This window comes from Asterias rubens, chromosome 15 (assembly GCF_902459465.1).
Source record: "Asterias rubens chromosome 15, eAstRub1.3, whole genome shotgun sequence".
Taxonomy (NCBI): domain Eukaryota; kingdom Metazoa; phylum Echinodermata; class Asteroidea; order Forcipulatida; family Asteriidae; genus Asterias; species Asterias rubens.
In genome coordinates, this window is record NC_047076.1 from 1,450,112 (window position 1) to 1,472,324 (window position 22,213).

At 36.6% G+C, this 22,213-nt stretch overlaps 1 protein-coding gene across 1 annotated transcript in view; it reads right to left on the minus strand.

Annotated features, from left to right (window-relative positions):
• LOC117300202 (receptor-type tyrosine-protein phosphatase N2-like) overlaps positions 1-20,975 on the minus strand; it is a 68,947-nt gene extending 47,972 nt beyond the window's left edge. Inside the window, exons 1-4 of the mRNA XM_033783926.1 lie at positions 20,730-20,975; positions 8,054-8,101; positions 6,679-6,821; positions 1,626-2,105 (exon numbers count right to left, since the gene is read on the minus strand). Coding sequence (XP_033639817.1) covers positions 1,626-2,105; positions 6,679-6,821; positions 8,054-8,101; positions 20,730-20,808 — 750 coding nt within the window. The 5' untranslated portion in view covers positions 20,809-20,975. The remainder of the gene's footprint in view (positions 1-1,625; positions 2,106-6,678; positions 6,822-8,053; positions 8,102-20,729) is intronic.
• Between the last annotated feature and the right edge of the window lie 1,238 nt (positions 20,976-22,213).

Below are 22,213 nucleotides of genomic sequence, written 5' to 3' on the forward strand. Positions count from 1 at the left end.
GGCACCCATTGCCACGGTGCCCAGTGCTTTTGTTGTGGTGCCCTTTGCAAAGTTCCAAATTACAAATTTACATTTTCCTCAGTGAAACTGCTGTGCTCCTTCAAGAGGGAAGTTCTAGGCCTGTTGGCCTGTTAAAGGCCGAGCGTACCTTTGGTTTTTGGAGCCATTCGATTGTTTTAATCCTAAATGTAAATACATACAATAAAACTAACATGTGAAAATTTCGGGGGGGTTTTCATCGCGTTTTTATAGATAATCGTCCAAAAATAAGGAGCAGTTATGGAAGTAAAGTCCAGGAAGCGTAACTGAAGATTCAAATATTGGGGCATTTAAACATATATCTTTTTCCATAACTACAGTATTTCTAAGTGAAATGTTTCTCAAAATGATTTTAACAATCGAAAGCTGCTGTAGGCTTCTCACCAAAAGTTTGACGTGCATTTTATTTTAAGAGTGGTTACGAAACGGATACCTTCTCTTTAAGGGTGATACACATGTAGAAGCAAGTTTTTGAAATAGTGCATGTAATCCAGTAATCAATTTCAAAGAACTTCAGACTTGGGCTGTATCTGAATGGGCAACAACAGCTACGGCTACATCTGTTGCTTAGAAGAGTGCTGCTAAGAATGTAGAATACTATTCTGCTTAGCAAAATGTTTGAATGCTTAGCAAATTCATTACTAAACCAGTCTTGTCTCAGCTGTCTGAATACAAACAAGTACATCTCATCATATTCATCTAGATTTCTCATGCTAGGCTGGAAGCGAGATGACATACTTCCCTCTGATGAGCTTCACAAAAGTAAAAAAACAAACAAAGGAGGAGTTCGAAGCCCTTCCTCCCCTCCCACAAAAGTCCTTCAGAATATTTGCAGAGGAATATTGGCCGATATACAAACAGTAGAAATAGGACAGGCTTGGAATTATCACAACGGCAGGCAAATGTTGGCTATAGGCAGAAGGAAGCCACCCACCAGACACTTGCCCTACTTAAAGTAGCACCGCTAGATTTTTTTGCTAAAAGACTGAACCGTGTTTTCCACGAATGAATTTTGACAGATGGTGAAACTTGAAAATAAAATAAAAACTCAATTGCGTGTTCCATGAAAAACTTAGCACAAATAGCCCAAAGGCATTTCCAAATGCGCAAAAGATTCTGAGTAATATCAGAGTCCAAGCAACACTGGCAACCATCATGGAGCGCTGATTTCAAAGCAATCCAAGCATAACTATACAGCCTGGCATACATGTAGTTATTTTACATGTAAACTAAAGCATGGCATTCAGCTTAACAGATTGATTTTTGTTTATCTGTACTCGGTTTCCCAAGATGCATTGAGGTATATTTTTCAAGCAGGGCTTGCTTTTACATGGCTGCCAGTATTATCTAAATCATGTAAATAGCTGTAATCAGGATTTGGGATTGAACAAAGGAAAATTTACTAAAGCGGGATTTGAATCAACGACTTCCGAATTAACGTGCCAGCGCTCTGTAAATTGAGCTATCTAGCCCTATGTTGGCAATCTCCTATTTTGTCAGTATCTTTATTTGGGGGTAAGTCAGAAGCCGTACAACCTTTAAATGGCTTGTAGCCAGGGATCACATAAGATCCATGTTTTTTTTACCTGTAGATATTCCTTAAGTTGTTGCATCTTATACATTCCTTCCCAGTCATCTCCATCTTCTCCCGCATCTTCAAGATTGTTCACTCCAATCTTCATGCCTTCATCCGGCCCGCTATACATCTTCAGCAATGATAGATACTTGTCATAGTAGAGGTCGTATAACTTCTGCAGACTCTCCCTTTCTTCGTCCTTCAGAGTCTGGATAAGCTCCAAGTATTTCTCTCGTATCGCGACACCGTACTCGTCAAACTCATCCCCGCCCAGCCCGTACTGGTTGATGAGTTCATTGTAGACATCGTAGCGTTGTTTGTACTCGTCGACGACGGCTTGGTAAGCTTGGGCGAGTTCGTCGACGTTGGACCATACTTGCTGCTCCTCGTCTGTCATGGAGGGTTTTTGAGGATTACCCGGGGGTCGGGGGTCAGAGTTGAGAGGGATGATGTTGTGTTTGTAGGGATAGAGAACATCTTGAAGGGAATCCTGTTGGGAAATGAAGAAACAAATTAAAACTTAAACTGTGCGGTACTCGCTGCTGAAATATAGGATTCGAACTGCCACAAGCTATCGGGCAATCTCGGTGGTCTAGTTGGTAAGACATCTGCTCTTGATTGGCAAAGGTGGAAGGTTCAAATCCCACCGAGTAATATGCCTAAGATTTTCTTTTTCACAGAACACAGAAAAAGACATTTCTCTATAACTTTCAAGATGAAAACTCTTCACAAGTTCAAGGCCTTTTGTTCTTGAAGGGGCACGGCATTTTCCCTCTGGTAAGGGGCACTTCTATTTGGAAAATGTAAATTAATTTTGTACAAAAACCTTTAAAAAGGGCACCACAGCAAAAGCACAGGGCACCACAGCATTTGCTGTGGGTCATTCCAAGGCCTGAATGTTGTTTGTACTCGTTTTTTATAAAAAGAGATGGTTCTTTCAGCATCTTGACATGTACAAGCTTTACTTTAAATGAAATAAATAGTTAATGGCCTGATGTTGCGACCCTAGCAGAGTCTTTCTCGAAGGAGAACTGACTCTGTTAGCGTCGCAACGTCTTGCCATTAACTATTTATTGCATTTATACCATTGGTCCTTTTGGTTGGTAAGTTGTTTGCAACAGCTAATTTTATTTTATCCTTTACTTTAAATGTTAACAAAAAATAAAAAATTGTGTAACCAAAATAGATAAAGTGACATTTTCTAAAGTGCAATGAAAAAGGACATTGACAAAATCCTGGGGGCATTAACAATCGATGCAATTTCACACCAAATGTAGTTAAAGTTGAAGGAACAAACTGATTGGACTGTACTTTCTCACATCAAGTCATTTACTCAGAAGTAATTGTGCGTCGCAAATTGATGTTCATGTTTTAAAATACGAATGTCACTGAAAAGTGCATGCACCTATGGGTGTCAAGTGCATGCACCTATGGGTGTCAAGTGCATGCACATATGGGTGTCAAGTGCATGCACCTATGGGTGTCAAGTGCATGCACCTATGGGTGTCAAGTGCATGCACCTATGGGTGTCAAGTGCATGCACATATGGGTGTCAAGTGCATGCACCTATGGGTGTCAAGTGCATGCACATATGGGTGTCAAGTGCATGCACCTATGGGTGTCAAGTGCATGCACCTATGGGTGTCAAGTGCATGCACCTATGGGTGTCAAGTACATTTGGGGTCATGTATAAACAACCTGAACGTCTTGAATTTCATCTTTGAAGGGCCATTATCATTTTTCGAAGGGCACTTCCATTAGAAATTCTTAAAGTCTATGCACCAAGGCCAAGACCGAGGCAACAGAGGGCATGGCCTCCGTGCCCTCTGAGTAAATAGTATAATTCAGCTTTAAAAAATTCTGGAAAATCTACCAAAATACATCCAGTGTTTTTTTTTATTTGCCGATCCTTTATGCAAAATATTACCTTGATATTACAATTTGGAACTGATGTTTTCATCAGTCGAAAATTCATCAGTCGAAAATATTATTGTTTGCTACAGAAAGATTCTGGTATGGCTGCAGCAAATTGGCATGCACCACATCACTATGTACGTGCGTCTCATACTGTCATATTCAAAAACAGTAGCTCTGTATACCTGTAGTAAACTACATGTAATGTTGGTGAAAACAACCGGACATTGACGTAGAGTTTTGCTGATCTTTGAATCCTCTATAGACCCCTTGCAATAGGCGCAACGAACTCACATGTGCCTATTGGCTATTGACCCATTTCACCTGACATCATCAGCAGAAAAATCTTGAATGCGCCATACTGGTGGGCAATTTCACTGTGCGGTTTTATATATATAACTCTATGCTGCGTGTTATGCAGTAAAGTGTGCATTTTAGGCGACGCAGCGTTAATACACATAAGCCTAACTGCCCACCAACATGGTGAGCGTGGCATTGGTTGCCGCGTGTGATGCGCATGCAAGGGGTCAATACAAACATGCACAAACGAGAGTTTGACACCCAAAATTATGTGCATTGTTCGGAAGCGCGTTCTGTATTGTGTAAGAAATCAATAGCTCCCCCTTGCATAACGCGAAACACTACAGGTACACTGAGGTCACGCGCACATTTTTACGCACAGAGAACAGCTATTGTCCAATGATCTGCCTCCTTTTTGAGAGTGTGACGTAATATGCATTGGGTCTAAACAGATGTTGTAATAAGTAAATAAATAAATAAACAGTTGAGACATCATGTTAAGTGCAGTTCATAGTGTATTATAATATTATTGTCATATCATTCATGTCATTACACGCATGACCAGAAGTGTGTGTATTATGTCTCTGATACATCATGTACTTAAAGGAGGCAACGCAGGCAATGCCTACGTTGCCCCCGTCTCAAAGTCTAGGTGCCCCTTGAAGTGTTCTAATAAAAAAAATTAATTTTCTCTTATATGTAGAGGTGCCCGTTACCAAGGAGAAAATGCCTTGTTGCCCTTGCCCCTTCAAAAACAAAGAATCGCCCTTGCTCTTCTATCTTCGTGCATGTAGAATCGTGCATGTAGAATCGCCCTTGCTCTTCTATCTTCGTGCATGTATTGCCCCTGGTCAATAACTGCATTGTCTAGGTGCCCCTTGAAGTGTTCTAATAGAAATTTACAGTTTCCTCAGAGAGGTGCCCTTTACCAAGGAGAAAATGCCTTGTTGCCCTTGCCCCTTCAAAAACAAAGAATCGCCCTTGCTCTTCTATCTTCGTGCATGTATTGCCCCTGGTCAATAACTGCATTGTCTAGGTGCCCCTTGAAGTGTTCTAATAGAAATTTACAGTTTCCTCAGAGAGGTGCCCTTTACCAAGGAGAAAATGCCTTGTTGCCCTTGCCCCTTCAAAAACAAAGAATCGCCCTTGCTCTTCAACCTTCGTACATGTATTGCCCCTGGTCAATAACTGCATTGTCTAGGTGCCCCTTGAAGTGTTCTAATAGAAATTTACAATTTCCCCAGAGAGGTGCCCTTTACCAAGGAGAAAATGCCTTGTTGCCCTTGCCCCTTCAAAAACAAAGAATCGCCCTTGCTCTTCAACCTTCGTACATGTATTATACATGTATTGTAACATACTAAGTTTAACGGACTTGCAGTAAATAATGTAGTTTGTACTATGAGCGTGCATAATTTAAAGTCACTTTGATAAATTCTCCTTTTTTATGGGTAGTACTAATGATTCAACCGAATCCCTAACAATCATAGTGTTAGCCAGAGGGTGTCTGGGTGTCTTTTGGACAATCTGTTTTAAATTTGGACACCGTGTTTTCAGCTTCCAGCAATTTTTTTCATCTACCAGCAAATTTCAGCTTTTTCAGCTTCCAGCAAATTTTGACATCATTTTACCAAATCCTGACAAAAAGAATAACCCAACTCTCTCAGCACAATCAAAATGGAGACTTTCCACAGAATTAAAATCCGAAAAACAATCCGAAACTAACCGATGATCCAGTAAGACAACAATAACAATGCAACTCATCATATATGCAAATATTTCCCACTACAGTCAAAAATTAATTCCAAATGAGAGTATAAATAACACCCAAGCAGCAGTTGGTTACTTCCATGACTTCATCACAAAGAAAATCATCCCGTCATCATCTCAGACAACCAATGAAGACTACTCCCACGGGGTCTAATGCCTACATGACGTAAATCTACCATGAAAGAAGGAGAAAATAAGGTTGCCGTGGGCAACCTGAGGCAAATCACGTAGGAGCGATGGAGCTCTGTTAATCTAGAGGTAGCCGAGTGAAAAACGTGGAGGTGCTGTGGTAAACAGCTGTTTGGCATTATAATGGCATTTTGTTCCATCGTAAACTGCAAAATTATTTCACAATATTTGAAATCCATGCTTGTAATTTTCCTTTCTGCTTTATTTTCAGTATGATCAACATATAGTATGCCTTCAAAATAATTTATCATAGCCTTTGGAATATACATGTTCCATGCTTTCCAAAAACAACTTAGTCATTTGGTACAAAGGAACATTTTAAGTTTTTGAAACTCGGCCTTGTTTGCTTATGAAGCTGCAGTCTCTTTCAACTCCTGATGAACAGTGAATTAAAACATTTCTTCAATTGTCATTATTACTTCCTTCAAGATATTTACCATTAATCGACTGTTTGTTTTTCTTTCCTGAAGTAGTGTCAATAGACATTTTCATTGCAACGTCACAGCCCAAGTGTTTACCTTGCCTAAAGAGAAAGAGGTTACTCCTCACTAAAATATTAAAAGGCTTCATCTCTGAAGTCTTTTCATATTTTTGTAGGCAGATTAAAGCACACAACATTTGTGCAACAAGGGTGTTTCTTCTTTCATTATTCTCTTACAACTTCAATGACCAATTGAGTCCAAAGTTTCACAGATTTGTTATTGTGCATATATGTTGGGATACACCAAGTATGAGAATACTGGTCTTAGCTTCCACATGGCGCTCGACTTGAAGATGGTCTTTGACAATTACCAAAGGTGTCCGGTGCCTCAAAGCATCAGGGGATATTGTTAATCACTCAATATGCAGAATACTTTTAAATGAGGTAATCCGATGATCATTTTGATACCAACCTGAGCATATTGGTCCTCCCAAGCAAAGCCCTGATCCAGTAGATACTGCACCGTAGCTTTGAGTCTCTTCAAACCAGTAGGATCCAGAGCGTAAGATGGCAAGTAGTTGGCTACACGCTGAGTGCATGTCCCAAATAACTTATCTGTTTACAACGAGAAATGACAGTATTCTAAGCATTAATAATAATAATAATAATAATAATAATAGTGGCTTCTTTTATAGTGCGCATCCATCACTCAGTGACCATCAAGGCACTTCAACATTCAGTATTTTCCTGAAATGTTTGTGGGACTTCATTTGAATTATGAGACCTACTCTGTTTACATACACTGTAGCACCATGCAATGTTTTACAAAATGCTGTGGCGCAATATGTTGCCGATCAGACAAGGAACACAGGGGCAGACCTCTTCTCTTCATGATAAGTGCACTGTTTTTGTTTTACGTGCGTTACAAAACACACATTCTACTGTACGCATGTATACTCCATTATTAAATCAATAAGATATGCCAGGGCTTGAACTTAACACTGGACATTGCTGGACCACAGGCCCGAAGCCCCTGGCCAGTAAACTCTAGACTGGACAAGCCCAATTGGTTTTTCAAGCTTGAATAAAATTACTCCACTGTGTTATATCTTTTTACAGAAAGAAGTAATGTTCAAATGTTGAATTGAGTTGAGTCTTGTGATAATCTTTCAATTCTAGAATATCAAAAGTATTATACGTCATTATAGTAAGTGCTTTTAAAATGTAAAACTGTGCAGTTCTTTCTCACATAGATTTTTGTCTCGGAAAAATCTATTCTGGTCCGAAAACAATTTTGAGCTAGAAGCCCTGCTGCATAGTGGAAACTGACACCAAATTTGAGTCCTGTATGCCACGACTTCTCTTAGCAAAATGTCCTTTCTTATCAACCCCAACCCTCTCCCATTTTCTTTATCTGTCATATATCCCTCTTCTGTTTGACCCTGCGACCTTTATCCGCCGTGCCCTTTCCCCATTCGACTAAAAGATACGGCCATCGCTCGTTCTCACATTCTTAATTGACACTATTGGAAAATTTTTACAAACTTCATCAAAACTACTCCAAACAAAATTATTTTCAAGTCTATGCTTAAAACATACCTCCTTCATTAATTTATTAGTTATTCTTTTGAAAGTGGTACGAGCATTTATGTGAGGCGCTTGCCTTTATCAGTATGGTTTATTACTATTTTTTTTATTTGTGCTCATCCGTTCAGTCCTTTTATACCTGCTTATTCTCACCAAAAAGTAGGCCCACGTTTTTCCCTTCCCTTTGGCCCGACCCTTTTTCTCGCCTTCAAGCTAAACGTTCGGTCTTTTGAGAAATAAAAGAGGCAAATCCTACAAACCTTCCGCACACACTTCATCTTGGTCGCATACTGGACTGAAGCGACATCCTGCAAAGAGGAAAAGGATCACAGAATAATTACTTACTGCATGTTCATCCAGTCATCGTAAATTAACACATTATGCCCCGACGATTTTAGCGACTTTGAAATTCAACAATTGGATAAAAGAGCCCATCACCAAAATGTGTTAGACACAATTACAAATGAACTGGGACTCTTAAAAAAAATTGTGTCACAATTGATTCTGTATTGTTAATGGAGACAACCCCCACCCCCTTCAATAGCCTACACACCATCTTCCTCTTGTATAATGTAGAAATATCCACTAATATCAAAGCACAAAATGAAGACACAACGAGAGAGGACGGGGGGGGGGGGGGGGGGGGGAACATATCAAACATCACATGGAGTGAATAGCATTTCAATAAATCTATTATTTTTCCAACTCACAAAAGATTCCTTTTGGCCTTCTATTTCTATTTAGTTTGACAACGAAGATGTGTAAGATGGCTCTCTCTCAATGACATTGGTGTGACGACACAATTCAGAAGGAGAGGGTACCATATCAAGCACAAAATGGAGTGAACGACGCATCAATAAATCTTTATATTACTACCTCACAAAAGATTCCTTTTGCCCAGCTACATTAAATTCTATTCTGTTTGACAACGCTAACTTAAAGACAGTGGACACTATTGGTAATTGTCAAAGCCTAGTCTTCAAGGCGTATCTTGGTGTATCTCAACATATGCATAAAATAACAAACCTGTGAAAATTTGAGCTCAATCGGTCGTCGAATTTGCGAGATAAAAATGAAAGAAAAAAACACCCTTGTCAAACCAAGTTGTGTGCTTTCTGATGCTTGATTTCGAGACCTCAAATTCTAAACTTGAGGTCTCGAAATCAAATTCGTGGAAAATTACTTCTTTCTCAAGAACTACGTCACTTCAGAGGGAGCTGTTTCTCACAATGTTTTATACCATCAACCTCTCCCCATTAATCGTCATCAAGACAGGTTTTATGATGATAATTATTTTGAGTGACTACCAATAGTGTCCACTGCCTTTAACAAGTATGAGGATGGCTCTCTCTCTCTCTCTCTCTCTCAATGAAGACACAGTTCAGAAGGGGTGGGGGTTTCATATCAAGCACAGAATGGAATGAACGACACATCAATAACTCTTTATATTTCTGCTTCACAAAAATTGATTCCTTTTTCCATTCTAAATTCTATTCTGTTTGACAACCCTGAATAATGATGGCTCTCTCTCCCTGAAGACGCAATTCAAAAATGGAGGGGGTACCATATCAAACAACAAATGGAGTGGAACAGCATCAATACATCTTTATATTTCACAAAATGGATTCCTTTGGCCCTGCTAAATGTTTGACAGTCGCTGATTTGGCTTGATAACTAGTCCTGACTTTCTCTCATTATACTCAATGAAGAAACAATTCGGAGAGAGGGGGGAATACCATATGGAGTACAGATTGGAGTGAACAGAATATCAATTTCTTTATATTTCTGCTTCACAAAAAACGGATTCCTTTGGCCCTGCGAAATTCTTTTCCAATTGACAACGCTAACTTAACGAGTATGAAGACGAGGACAGCTCTCTCTCTCTCTCTATCCAGAACCCTCGTATGTGTACGAGATAATTGCTAATAAATTGCGACGTTTCTCAATTAGTCTAGAATCAAATGGTCATGCCTTCAATTAGTCTGCGTTGAGTCTCAATGTCATCTGTACCACCTACTGGCCATTTATAATCAGTGCTTCTATTTACATCGTTAAGGCAGTGGTTTCCTTTCGTTTACAGAGTACATGAATGGTGATGGCAAAGGCTGCCAACATTTGCATCTTGCAATCAGGGAGTTGTTGTACATGGTACAACAATCAAGGAGATACTTAGAATTATGTTTAAAATTAGGGGGGAACAAATTTCATTTACAGGGAGTTGATCAGAACATGGAAAGATTAGGGTTTTTTTCAGGGAACTTTCTGCAGAATCAGGGAGAATTGACAGCTTCAGAATGACCTAAAACAATCAGGACAAATTCCATTAAACAGGGAGTTGATTTTTTTTTTTCAGGGAACTTTCTGCAGAATCAGGGAGGGTTGGGCTTGAGATGTCATAATACATGTATCTGTATCAGGAGATCTTTATTATTACATTCAACATAAATTTAAGAGGGAAACAAGTTTCATGTAAATCTTCATCGTCAAACAGAGTAGAATTTAGCAGGTCAAAATTAATCAATGTGTAGCAGAAATGTCAAGATCTATTAGCATTATAATGGAGGGTTGGAAAAAAAACTTTCCAAACAAAATGACGAACAATGTTGTACGGTATGTAGGTATTTCAAACGTTCAAAGTCTGTTTCAAGGCAGTCAACACGTTTATTAATTGTCAAAGACCAGTCTTCTCACTTGGTGTATTTCAACATAACAACCCTGTGGAAATTTGAGCTCAATTGGTCATCGAAGTTGCGAGAAAATGATGACAGAAAAAACACCCTTGTGGACGAATTTGTGTGCTTTCAGATAGAAATAAAAGACTAGAATGGAAGTCTTTTATTTATTTTGGTGAGAAATTACCTCTTTCTCAAAATCTATGCTACTTCAGACGGAGCCGTTGTTTCTCACAATGTTTTATACAACCAACAGCTCTCCAATGCTCGTTAGTAAGTCAGTTTTTAAGTTAATATTTGTTTTGAGTAATTACCAAACGTGTACCTTCCCTTTAAATGTACAGGTATTTGTCACAATGTACATCAAAGAAAATAAAATAGAAAGTACAACCACATTAACAAGCTTGTACTCTAAAAGAATATATTAATTTAGGAATTAATTGGATTGAACATGGTATAAGCTTACATGTAGTAGTAAATTTAAGTGCCCAGTACAACAATACAATGAACAATTTAATTTAATTTTACACTCTCAACCATGTCAATGATGGCCATTTAATCGGCTGCCATAGCAACTTGCATATCAATGTAAATATATTATCAATAAAGTTGTGATGTGGGGTTCCAATTTGTGGAAATTTTCTGTCGTTACCTATGTATAAAGCGTATCGCAGTACCGGTACAGTGCGCAGTGGTCATATCTTGTTTAAGTACATACGTATCATATAGACATTTTGATAGGGCCCCCACAAAAAAATTGGAGCGCTTTACAAATGCTAACATAAATAAAGTTACAAACAAACAATGCATTGATACAGGATTTACAGAAACTATACTAAGCAAAATTATATGATTTTGAATCTATTTTTGTAGAGCTGTTCGTGCTTCTCATCATATTGTAATCTTTCGAGGTTTGTGCTTTATATCTTTGAAAAATTCCCCTTGACTTACAACACATTTAAATTAAGCGTTGGTACCCTTACACCAATATGTGAGAAGCGCTGCATTTGTACTCTGTGCTTTCTGAGACTTTCTGAGAAATTTTAATGTCCCTTGTGTATAAATATTCTCCTCTGCTTTTTAAATTATTTATATAAAAAGTGTAAATCTGTATTATAATTCAGTCTTTGGGCTGCGACAAGCAGATGTTTTTTAATAATAAACCAGTAATAATAATAAATTTCATCATTGTCCGCATTTTCTATTACTCTATTATAAATTGTTTGAACAAAATCTAATCGTTTGTTTATCTAGCATTATTTAACGATTTGTACCATTTCTTCTTGTTTGTTCTTCATTTGTAACAGAACCTCTTCTTCACAATGAAGCATCCAGGTACAAATGATGTTCCGTCTTTTACTCTCTCCGAGTACAAAACAGGAAAACTACGATCGTGTTTCCTGTCGCCACAAGCCTTTTGTATTGAACATTCCACCTAACATTTAGTAAAGAATAGCCCTGCAAAGATTCTCACAAGAACCATCGAGCAAGCCTCACGATGAATCCACTAGGACGGACGCCCACATTAACCAACGCCTACACAAACTACCTACATGTATGATGTAGTGTTGATTCTATAGTGTTTTGCCTCGCAACGTTAGAAGGTCATTTATTATACTGGACAACACTTCTAGTACATGTATGTGTACATGTACGTCTAATGCCGTCACAATGAAGAAATTTCATCCTCGACGGATTTCTGTAAATTGTTTGCGTCAATTTATAGTTTACTGATCCAAGTGAGATGAAATTAAATTTCTTACATTAGCGCCTCGTTAAGATGAGTTTAGAGGTAAAGATGTATTTGATTATAATTTTATCAAGTTTTGTTGCCAGGTAACCAGGCTAGAGAATATTATAATTCAATAGAATCATAAAGTAACTTTTGGTTGAATGAAACAAAATTGACTACTGAGGAATTTGAAACCATGACCTCAGCCACAAATCGGCGCTCTCCCAATTGAGCCATCTAGCCCTAATGTTGGTGACCCCCCCCCCCCCCCTAAATTGTCAAATATCTTTATGGGGAAACATCTGATAAAAATGAAATTCAAAGGTTCTCATGATCACAATTTGTTTTAATTTCAAACCACAGAATTGATCAAGGTGTTTGTACAAGAATGAAGAATTAAGTAAAGTGAAAGAAAAATATTTGTGGTCAAAGAAGTCTTAAAAAAGGACCATGATTTCATTGTTTTTTAATTTATTCATTTTTCTGTTCTTATTTTGTATTTTGTGTTTTAAATCTAATTTTATCTGGTAATTTGTTCAGATGTTTGGTAATTGGAGCGGTTAATGAATAGAATACTCAGTCATCCCTGCATCAGTATTCATTTGGCCTTCAATCCAATTCATAATAAATTTGAAATTTGTCCTTCTGCCATTTGATCGATTTGACTCCAAAAGCCCTGTCAGTAAAAATGTGCATAATTTCTCGCAGTCCGCATCTGACAGTCCACCATCACTTCAGATAGCCTGTCATAATGTCCTGCATGAAACGATAAGATAATTTACAATGCCTGTTGTCCATAGTGCTGGAATGATTCCGAGATACAATGTACAGTAAGCTTGGGCGATATCACGATACTATCGAATATCGCGATATTAATTTGGAAACGATTTCGATATCGGATGGATTTGGTTTTAATCGAAATATCGATATATCGTGATATCGCAATAATCGCGATAATCGTGATATATCGCAATATCGATTAAATATCGCGATGTATTTGCTAGCTGAGACATCTTGCACCTCATAGGTTTGGAGTAAAAGCAGAAGAATAGGTCATTAGAACACCTCTCTTAAGCTATGACTGTCTCTTCTACAACTTTCACTTGGAGTTTAAAGACTGATGATGTCAAATTTCATTAATCGCGATTATATCGAATATCGCGATATATTGTCGGCGATATATCGTGAATAAAATAAATCGATATCGCCCAAGCTTAATGTACAGTGTATCAGGCGCACAAACATGTACACTGAGACAATAATGACTAAAATGTTAATGAGTTCCTGTTGCATGACCAGGCCTTGTAGTACATTGTAACCCTCGGCACCCACAACAATTGCCGTTGTGCCCTTTGCTTTTGCTGCGGTGCCCTTTGATTTTCACTCATTCAAATCAATGTAACCAAACTGAGGCTGGAGGGAAATAATAGTCAGGTTCCTTTGTGTACAATAAATATTAGCATCCATTACTGTTATTGGATACAGGGAACATGACCAATATTGTGACATCATTGGTCTATAGGAATCATAACAAGCATGACAGCAGCATAACAGTCTAATTGGTTTTAAGGAACATTACAGAATTTGTAAGAAAAACTTGTCTAAGATCACAGATTTACATAAAACTTACACGGTCTAATGATTATGATAGTAGAAAACATCCCTTGAAATATTTCTGTCTGAAATGTCATATTTGATGAGAAATAAATAAAACTAATTTCCCATTTATTTTTCTTTGAATCGATGTCATGTCATTTCACTTCACTATTTTCTCGTGACCCATGGCCGATCAATCTCAAACTTCTACAGGTTTTTCAGTTTCCTGCCAGCAATTGTTTCGTTAGCAAAAAACAATTTGTAACTGTAATGTTCTTTTAACCATCAACAGTCAATGGTCAATATAAAAGCGTGCAGCCAGGATAGTTATTAATGATTGATTCTTCAATCATGCAATCTCCATACCCTTCCCCACCCCACACCCACAATACATAGTTCCAGTACCATACATAATCGGCCAGTCCGATGCATTAAATTTCTAAGAGTGTGTTACAGTGTTGATGGCTAGCTCTCGAAGCCTTGCCATCATCCGATGACAGAAAGACTGACCAGTCATGCTAGTAGCTGAAACAGTGTGACCCTCATGATTCTTGTCAAGACCCATTGTGCCCTTGAAGTTGTCATGGTTACCGTGTCAATTTTAATAGTACTAGAGAAATAGGTGTGAGGAATATGAACTACATCTCCCGCGTTTATTATCCTTTATGTTTAAAACCAAAACAGCAACAAATGTACAGCGAACAGAAACTGTACAACTGTATAGTAAAACAAAAAAACTTAAAATTAAATATAAAATCGTTCAGAGTTTCCAGATTTTAATGGTCAACAGTTTTCCATTGATGCTCAGCACAATCTTTACAATTCTCAGTGCAAATTTTACTTAAATTCCTTTCAAGCAACAAAATTAATTAACAAAAATCTTTTGAAACCTCAATGCAATATTTTCTATTCGTTTCAAGCAAAAATTAATTAATAAAAATACAAATTTCAACATACACATCCCTGTGTAAAATCATTGAGTTCTCAGATTTCAATGGCCGACGCTATTCCCATTCGCTGTTGAATTACTCATTGATGCCCAGCACAATCTTTAGAAACCTCACTGCAATTTCGTCCGTTTCTTTCTAGTAAAAACCCTTGAGGAGTGCGTGTAGCTTTACAGAGAGATTGATGTGAGTGGACTCTGGAGTGACCTCATCTGATGCGAGTGAATAATGGTTTTCCTCTGAATCCATTTAAATGGCTGAGATGGAACAATCCTACTGTACTTGATGCAAATTGTAGCATACATACATCTATGCATGCACTGTGCAAAGCCACAATGTGTGTGGGTACTCATTTTGTTTTCGTGTCCATTTTATAAATAATAGTTTGAAATAACTATGACTAAAAAAAGAGCACAAAAGTTTGATTTTTTTTCAAATTCAAGATCTGATTAATTTAATTCAACAGACATTTATTTTTCATGTTGACAATAACAATTAAGCAAACAGTAGAAAACAAATAACAATGAGTAAAATAATGAAGGATGGATGCCAGATAATTTAACCAGTAATACAGTGTACATGTATAGAAATTTAAAAATAATAACTACAGAAATGTACGTGCTAGTCAACTCAACATGCAGGGAAAATATTTTTTACATTGCTTTTGATTAGCCCAAAGAAAATGTCTATCTCCATGAATTCATTTTACAGGCATGATAGTTGGCCCTTGGAAAATACACTCGTTTTAAAGATTCATCCCAACAATACATACAGTGACATGCACAATCTGAACAATGGGGAAAATGCATTTTTGACATTTTATTCATTGTGCAACAACACACACTGAATAGTGTAGGCCTACATGGACAGACAAGAAAAACCTTTGTAAAAGTGGTTTAAGAATTTAATTTTCTATGAATATTGTTTGTGTTGGGTAGAAAAAGGTCACCTTTCATTCAGCCTATATCAGTCAGTCATGCGTCCAGGAAGCCGTGCGAAACCAATCCACCCAAAAATTCATTTATCATTTTCATATTCAATGAACCAAATCTGATGAAATTTTCACAGGGTTGGGCGTTAAGGTTTGACAATATATCAATTGTGAATATGTAACAACAGAAACAGGTGACAATAAAGAGATGTTACCTTGTGAAAACAGTTCTACGTTATAGGATTTGAGGCATTGCATTGTGAAGTATCAATAATATTGGTTTGCCGAAACACCATGTCAGCATGTGGGTATCTACTTGCTGGGTAGAGTTTGTTTTTAGAGAGTTGTCTTTCTTTATTCTACTACGGTGGAGTAGATTTATCGGATGTTCGGGAGACTTCTCAGTTGTCCTGCTTTTTAACGACTACCCAGCCGGAAGGTTTATAGAACAATTGGCTGGGACTACTACTTTAGCTTTGAGGGTCGTAATTAACTGCACTACCGAGAAGTCAGTTCTAGAATTGGTCTCAACGTTTCGTCTAGATTGCTCTAGTCAGCGTCACGGGACTGTTCTACTTTACTTTTACACAATGGTCATGAAATCAGATCCGGAAACTACATGCACCCATAAGCCTGGAATTAATCACACTAGAACTGCCTGATTCTCGGAATGGCTTCGAAAGTAACTACAGCATAATTTTAAAATTTTGGTTTTGAAATTGAATTGAAATTTAAAATCTGGGTGACCAAATTTTTCACTTTATGTATGTAAAATTGATGTAAATGACAGTTAAAACAGGGCGTCCAAAATTTTAAAAGGGTGTCCAAAAGAAACCGCTCTGTCTAAAACTATGACAAGTTCTATGGTTTGGACATTTTTATTCCAGTTACTAATAAATTAAAATACAGTAATTTTAAACATCGTACATGATCAAAATTCTCCATTAAAACCTTGACAGTTCTAGTTACGCTCAGATGAATTTTTTCATTTTATAATTTCAATTAATTGAAAACCTGGCGTCATCAGATCACACGACACCAGTCATTGATCCGACTGCAATCAAAGCCTGCTCATTAATCCGTCCACAGTCACTATAATGCTAAATATCAGTCCATCACACACAGTCAATAATACTTATAATAATTCAATTCATGCATGACGTACAGTAAGATGGCCGCTGCATCAATGACCAATGGACTTAATACAAACACTCAGTGTGCAAACACGATGGACAAGCAATACACACTGCAACTGAATAATGCGTGTTGGCGTTTAATTTTATTTATTTACCATGAGCTGCTGTGCTCGGTTGTTTTCTTTTCTTTTGATTTTTTTCCTTTCATCAGAATAATTTGGGGTTGAACAAATAATGACTATAGTAAATAGTATGCTAAAGCGAGACTTGAACCTACAACCTCCAGATTAATAGTCATCATGACCAACAGAGGTATCTACAGAGCCCTACATGTATGTTGATGGTCTCCCAACTTTGTCCGTTTTCTTAATATTATTTGGTACATGTAGTTGCCACATTTCTAAGCCATTCAACCTACATGTATATTAACTGTCGTCGTAAAGCCAGGGATCACACTCAAGTTTATGATACAACCTCACTTAAATTATAAAAAAATATCAAGAAATTGGGGCCTAGTATACCACAAAGGAAACTAACTGGGTTAATTTCAAATTAATGTCTGTTTATAAAAAAAAATCTTTTTGAAGGAAAATGCATTCAGTGTTGTTTAGAACCAACTATTTTGAGCTCACCTCTATAATTAAATTTGATTTTAAAAAAACAGGATGGGAATTAATTAACTCTTCCAAAAACCAAACGATTTATAATTTTATGAAAAATGGCACCCGATTCCTGTTTCATGGCTAAGGAAATTAAAGCTTAAAATTCATTATAAAATGTACTGTTTGTTGATTAGGTTTGTTTTCACCTAAAGAATGTTGTTTTTCTTGTCATCACATTGAGTGGTATTTTCATCAGTCATTCTTCGTAAACAAATCAAACTGGTAATTACACATGTCAAAGAACCCATTCTTCCTAGCCGCATCTCAATAAACGCATACAAATGATGTTAATGACGTCAATCGAGAGGGAATTAATTTCATATTGTGTCCGCGGTGCATGGCCGACACCATGGCCCTGATGAACTGACATCCTGTGATGTGTATGATTAGGAGTTTGCAGGAGATAAGACGCTGTCCTACGTGATCAAGTCATGCATTAAGAAAGCAAACCATTTATCGCTGTCTCATACTTTGGTTGGTCATTTACCTCATGTCAACCTGTACTTAAACAAACAAATGTTTAGCGTCCCAGCAAGCTTCCTTTTTAGAGACCGCCTCCTTTTGTTTTCCTTTTTCTTTTTTCAACGAAAACTAAATCAAAACAATCTCAGACAAAAAACTCAAATTTTAAAACATAGCCCAGCTATTTTGTCTTTAACAATGCGTCGGCCTGCCATTTTGTGAAGAAACAAAGAAAGAAATCTCCCCAGGATTTTTCAAAACTGTGGGCATTCCGCTCCCATTTTTGGGGGTGTTTGGCTAAGGCACGGTGAATTGAAAAAAACAAATTCTTGGGAATGTTGTCTACTTGGTGTTTATCTTGGTTTTGGAAGTCATACTTTGCAATCTGGAGCATTCTATGGTTTTTATCTTGATTATTTTTGTGAATATAAAAGTTTTTTTTTTTAAATCACCGGAGATGTTCTTGTATCAGCACACAATACGCGCGTATTGGACAAATTACACCATTGAGAGAACTTTGTGTACCGATTGACTATTTGGTTGTCATACAAATTGGAGCCGATGAGAATTTCCAATGTGTTTTTCCTCAGAAAGTTTTTTTTGCAAGGGTTTTTGCCCGAATACACTCTCAGCAATTAGTCATTTTAGGTAAGTGCTGTCTCTATGGTGACACTGACATGATCATGGATAAATGGATACATTATGTTTGTTTTATCAAGATAAATGTATGAATTATGAGTAATAATATATAGGCCTAATATTGTTTTTGTAGAGATGGTGATCTTGTAGATTCAGGGCCCAATGAAAACGAGTGAAGATGTTTTGGCAAAATGAGAAATGGTAAAAATGTGATAAATTTACACACTTGTACACACAATGTTCACATCAATCATATTCATATTAAATGAGATGAAAAGAAATGACTACCCCATGATTGTGGTTGTGCACAAAGATATTTTAACTGACAAGTGTTGACAGAAAACATTGGAAATAAGAAGAATATGCAAATGGATGGCCCAGGTTAAGAAACTTGGGAAATTTTTTGACAAAGTTTTCCTCTTAAAAAAATAACCAAACATACATTAATGTTGTTTTAGTCGTTCGTTTCCTTAATGTTTATAACATTTGGTTATTTTTTTAAGAGGAAAACTTTGTCAAAAACAGTATCTTGCAGAAAGAAAGGCTTTTATTAAAAGAAAAACACTTTTCAGGATTCTGTGAAAATAATAAAATCAACATTTTGTTATGTTTTGTTATTATGTATTATTTATTAAATTATTTAATTTTGATTTTATTTTGTGTAGGGGAAGTTGTCTGTGTTGAAAATGGAGGCTACATATATTTTTTTTTTCTTTTCTTATAATTATTTGTTTTTCTTTCTTTTCTTTTTTTCTATTTTTTTTTTCTTCTTAAAAGAACCTAAAAACCCAATTCTTAAGAGTGACATACAGTCACGTTCTGGAGCTTAAAACAAATTGACACTGCATGTCATGTTGAAAAGCAAAGTTTTTCCTGCATGCATGTCCGGAGCTGTGACTTTTTTTATATTTTTGTGTCGTATTTGATGACCGGAACAGAGGTCGCAAGGACCGCTATTTAGCATAAACAGAGCATGATGAACTCACTGCAACGCTTCATTTCAGCAACACAAAGAGGATGGTCAATGGTCAGATGCTTAAATCTCTCTTTGGGTTGGGCTGGGTTATTATGTAATCCAGGGATTCCAGGCATCCACTGTTGTGTTTCATTGTATTTTCGGCTCAATGGACAGAGAAATTAATTGAATGAAATAATTAAGTTAAAAACAAATTTGAGATGTTTGTTTCTATTTGCTTTTTTCTTGTCTCTTTTTTGTTAGGGGGGGGGGGGGTACTTTAAAGTATTCTAATTGAAAATACATAAAAATTTGGGGGGGGGAGACAAAAAAAATTGGCAAATTTCAACCTGTTGATTTATCAGTGCATCGTAACCCTCATCACCCTTCTTCAGAAGGACCAAGGGTTGTGAACATCGCCATTGAACTAGTTATTAAAAAAAAATTGAATTAATTGCAAGTGAATTTTGATTCCCTTAATATCTTTATTACTAATTTTGACAAGCTTTGTGATACCACCTAACCGTGGATTGCAATAAAAAACAATTGACTGGTTTAGTTATTTTATAAATATACACAACACCCAAATGACAACTGTCATGCCTGTAGAACGGTCAGCCAACTCTCGGCACGTCCCATAAAAATTAGTCCAAACTAATTAATAGAATCATAAATTTGCTTTTTCCGTCGTAGTGATTTTTATTTAACTAGTCGCGGTAATCATCAGGATCTTACGATTATCGCAAACATTTAAATACATACGTGTATGCAAAAACTGGCAAATCACAAATAAATAGCCAACTGATTGGCCAAAATTGAGCCTCACTCTCAGTATTAAAACTCGGTACACAAACAGGACAGCTTACTTGGGTTTAATTTTTATTTAATTAAATTATCATGATTATGCACAACGAACAATAAATTAATAAAGCAGGCACAACAAAACAAAACTCCTAATTACTAAATTAATTTAACACAACACACTTCCAAGAACTGTTAATGTTATAATTAATTTTTGATGTTACACATATTATAGGCTTATGAGATATGATCATAAATTAACCATGGAGGTTCCCATCTCCGTAATTACCATTCATGCAGGAATGAATATTCATTCCTGCAATTGCAATAAAATTGAATCTGAATAATTTCGCGCGTGTAAAGCCTATGCCATTTCCTAACATTTCCACTTGTTTTTACTCACCCAATTTTCCAGATGGTTCGCTCAAAGATGGACTTGGTGTGGCCAAAAGAATGACCAGAAGAAAGAGGGAAATATCCATCTTGTCACGAAGACGTCACGTCATTTTAATTTAACATTTTCCCCAATCTGTGAAGATAAAGTTTTTATCCGGAGAACTGACAGCTGACTATTTTGAGTTTTGACGATCGTCAAAATGTACTGCACACTCGGTTTGTGCAGTAAAAAATGTATACAAGCACTGCTGCATGTGTGGTAAACATTGGCTGGTTCCGTAGTATAAAGTCGCACACTAACCCTTGCAAAGCAGGGTACCAGTGAAAACATGGGGGCGAGTTATTACATTAGGCACTGGTGGGGCGAGTTCAGATCTGAAATACACATAAGTAATACGGGGCGATTTGGTAGTTCAGGGAAATTAGTTTGTTATTGTTTTTTTTTTAACTCTGCTGTTCAACAGCAGAATTTGTTGTGTAAATTTGAAGAAAAACATCAAATTTATCTCCAGCCTGTTTTAATCCATGGAGGTCGTATCACATCAAAATATGTGTTGGGTTTAGGGTTTGAAATAGTTTCGACCTGGATATTTAGTGTTTATTTATGCATTTGTTTGTTTATCATGATTACGAAATAGGACCACTCATGGAGGTAGACCTCTACCTCCATAGACCACTTATAGTTTTTAAAAGTTTTGTTCTTATAGTCTTTAGTGGAGACGTAATTATACAAATCGCAAACAAATCCTACACAATGTAACCTCAATCCATCAGTAGATCTTGGTATTTTTTGTTTTCATATTATTATAAAAATTTACAAATTGGTCCTTTGTATAATTTATCCTTCAGAAAAATTATGAAAAATATCTGTTGTATGAGGACAGTTTTCTCTGTCCTTACTCTATGGTTTTACTAATGTTTTTGATAAATCCAAAATACTCAAAATTTAAGATGTGCTCACATTTAACTTCCCAAATCATAATGTCACTAAATTCATTAGAAGATAGCCTTCCCACAATAAAAGACTTCAATAAACACTCAATTTGTCAGAAAAGTTTTGTTTTATTTTGATTCATTTTTAATAACTAATTAAATAAGGCATTTTTAATGCAACAAAAACAAAATTATTGAATAATTTTTATTGGAGTTTGATTGGTGTAACTTCGAAATTAAAAATAATGTTTAAATTTATTGTCATAAATCATGTGAGTTTGACAATAAAATGGTTTTGAGTAGATTTCTAATGAGAAAACAAATAATTTTGTAACCAACTGATCTAGGATTTATCATCACAAAAGAGCACAATTTCATAAAGCTGCTTAAGCAACAACAGCTGTCTGTTTAGCAAGTATAAGCAGGATACCAATCACAGTGCATGTGGAATGGTATTTTGGCTGATTGTATCGTTCTTAAGATGTCAGAGTTGCTTTTGGAACCAAGAAAAGGGCACTCCACACTATTGCTTAAAAATAGAAGCTCAATTACTGAAAA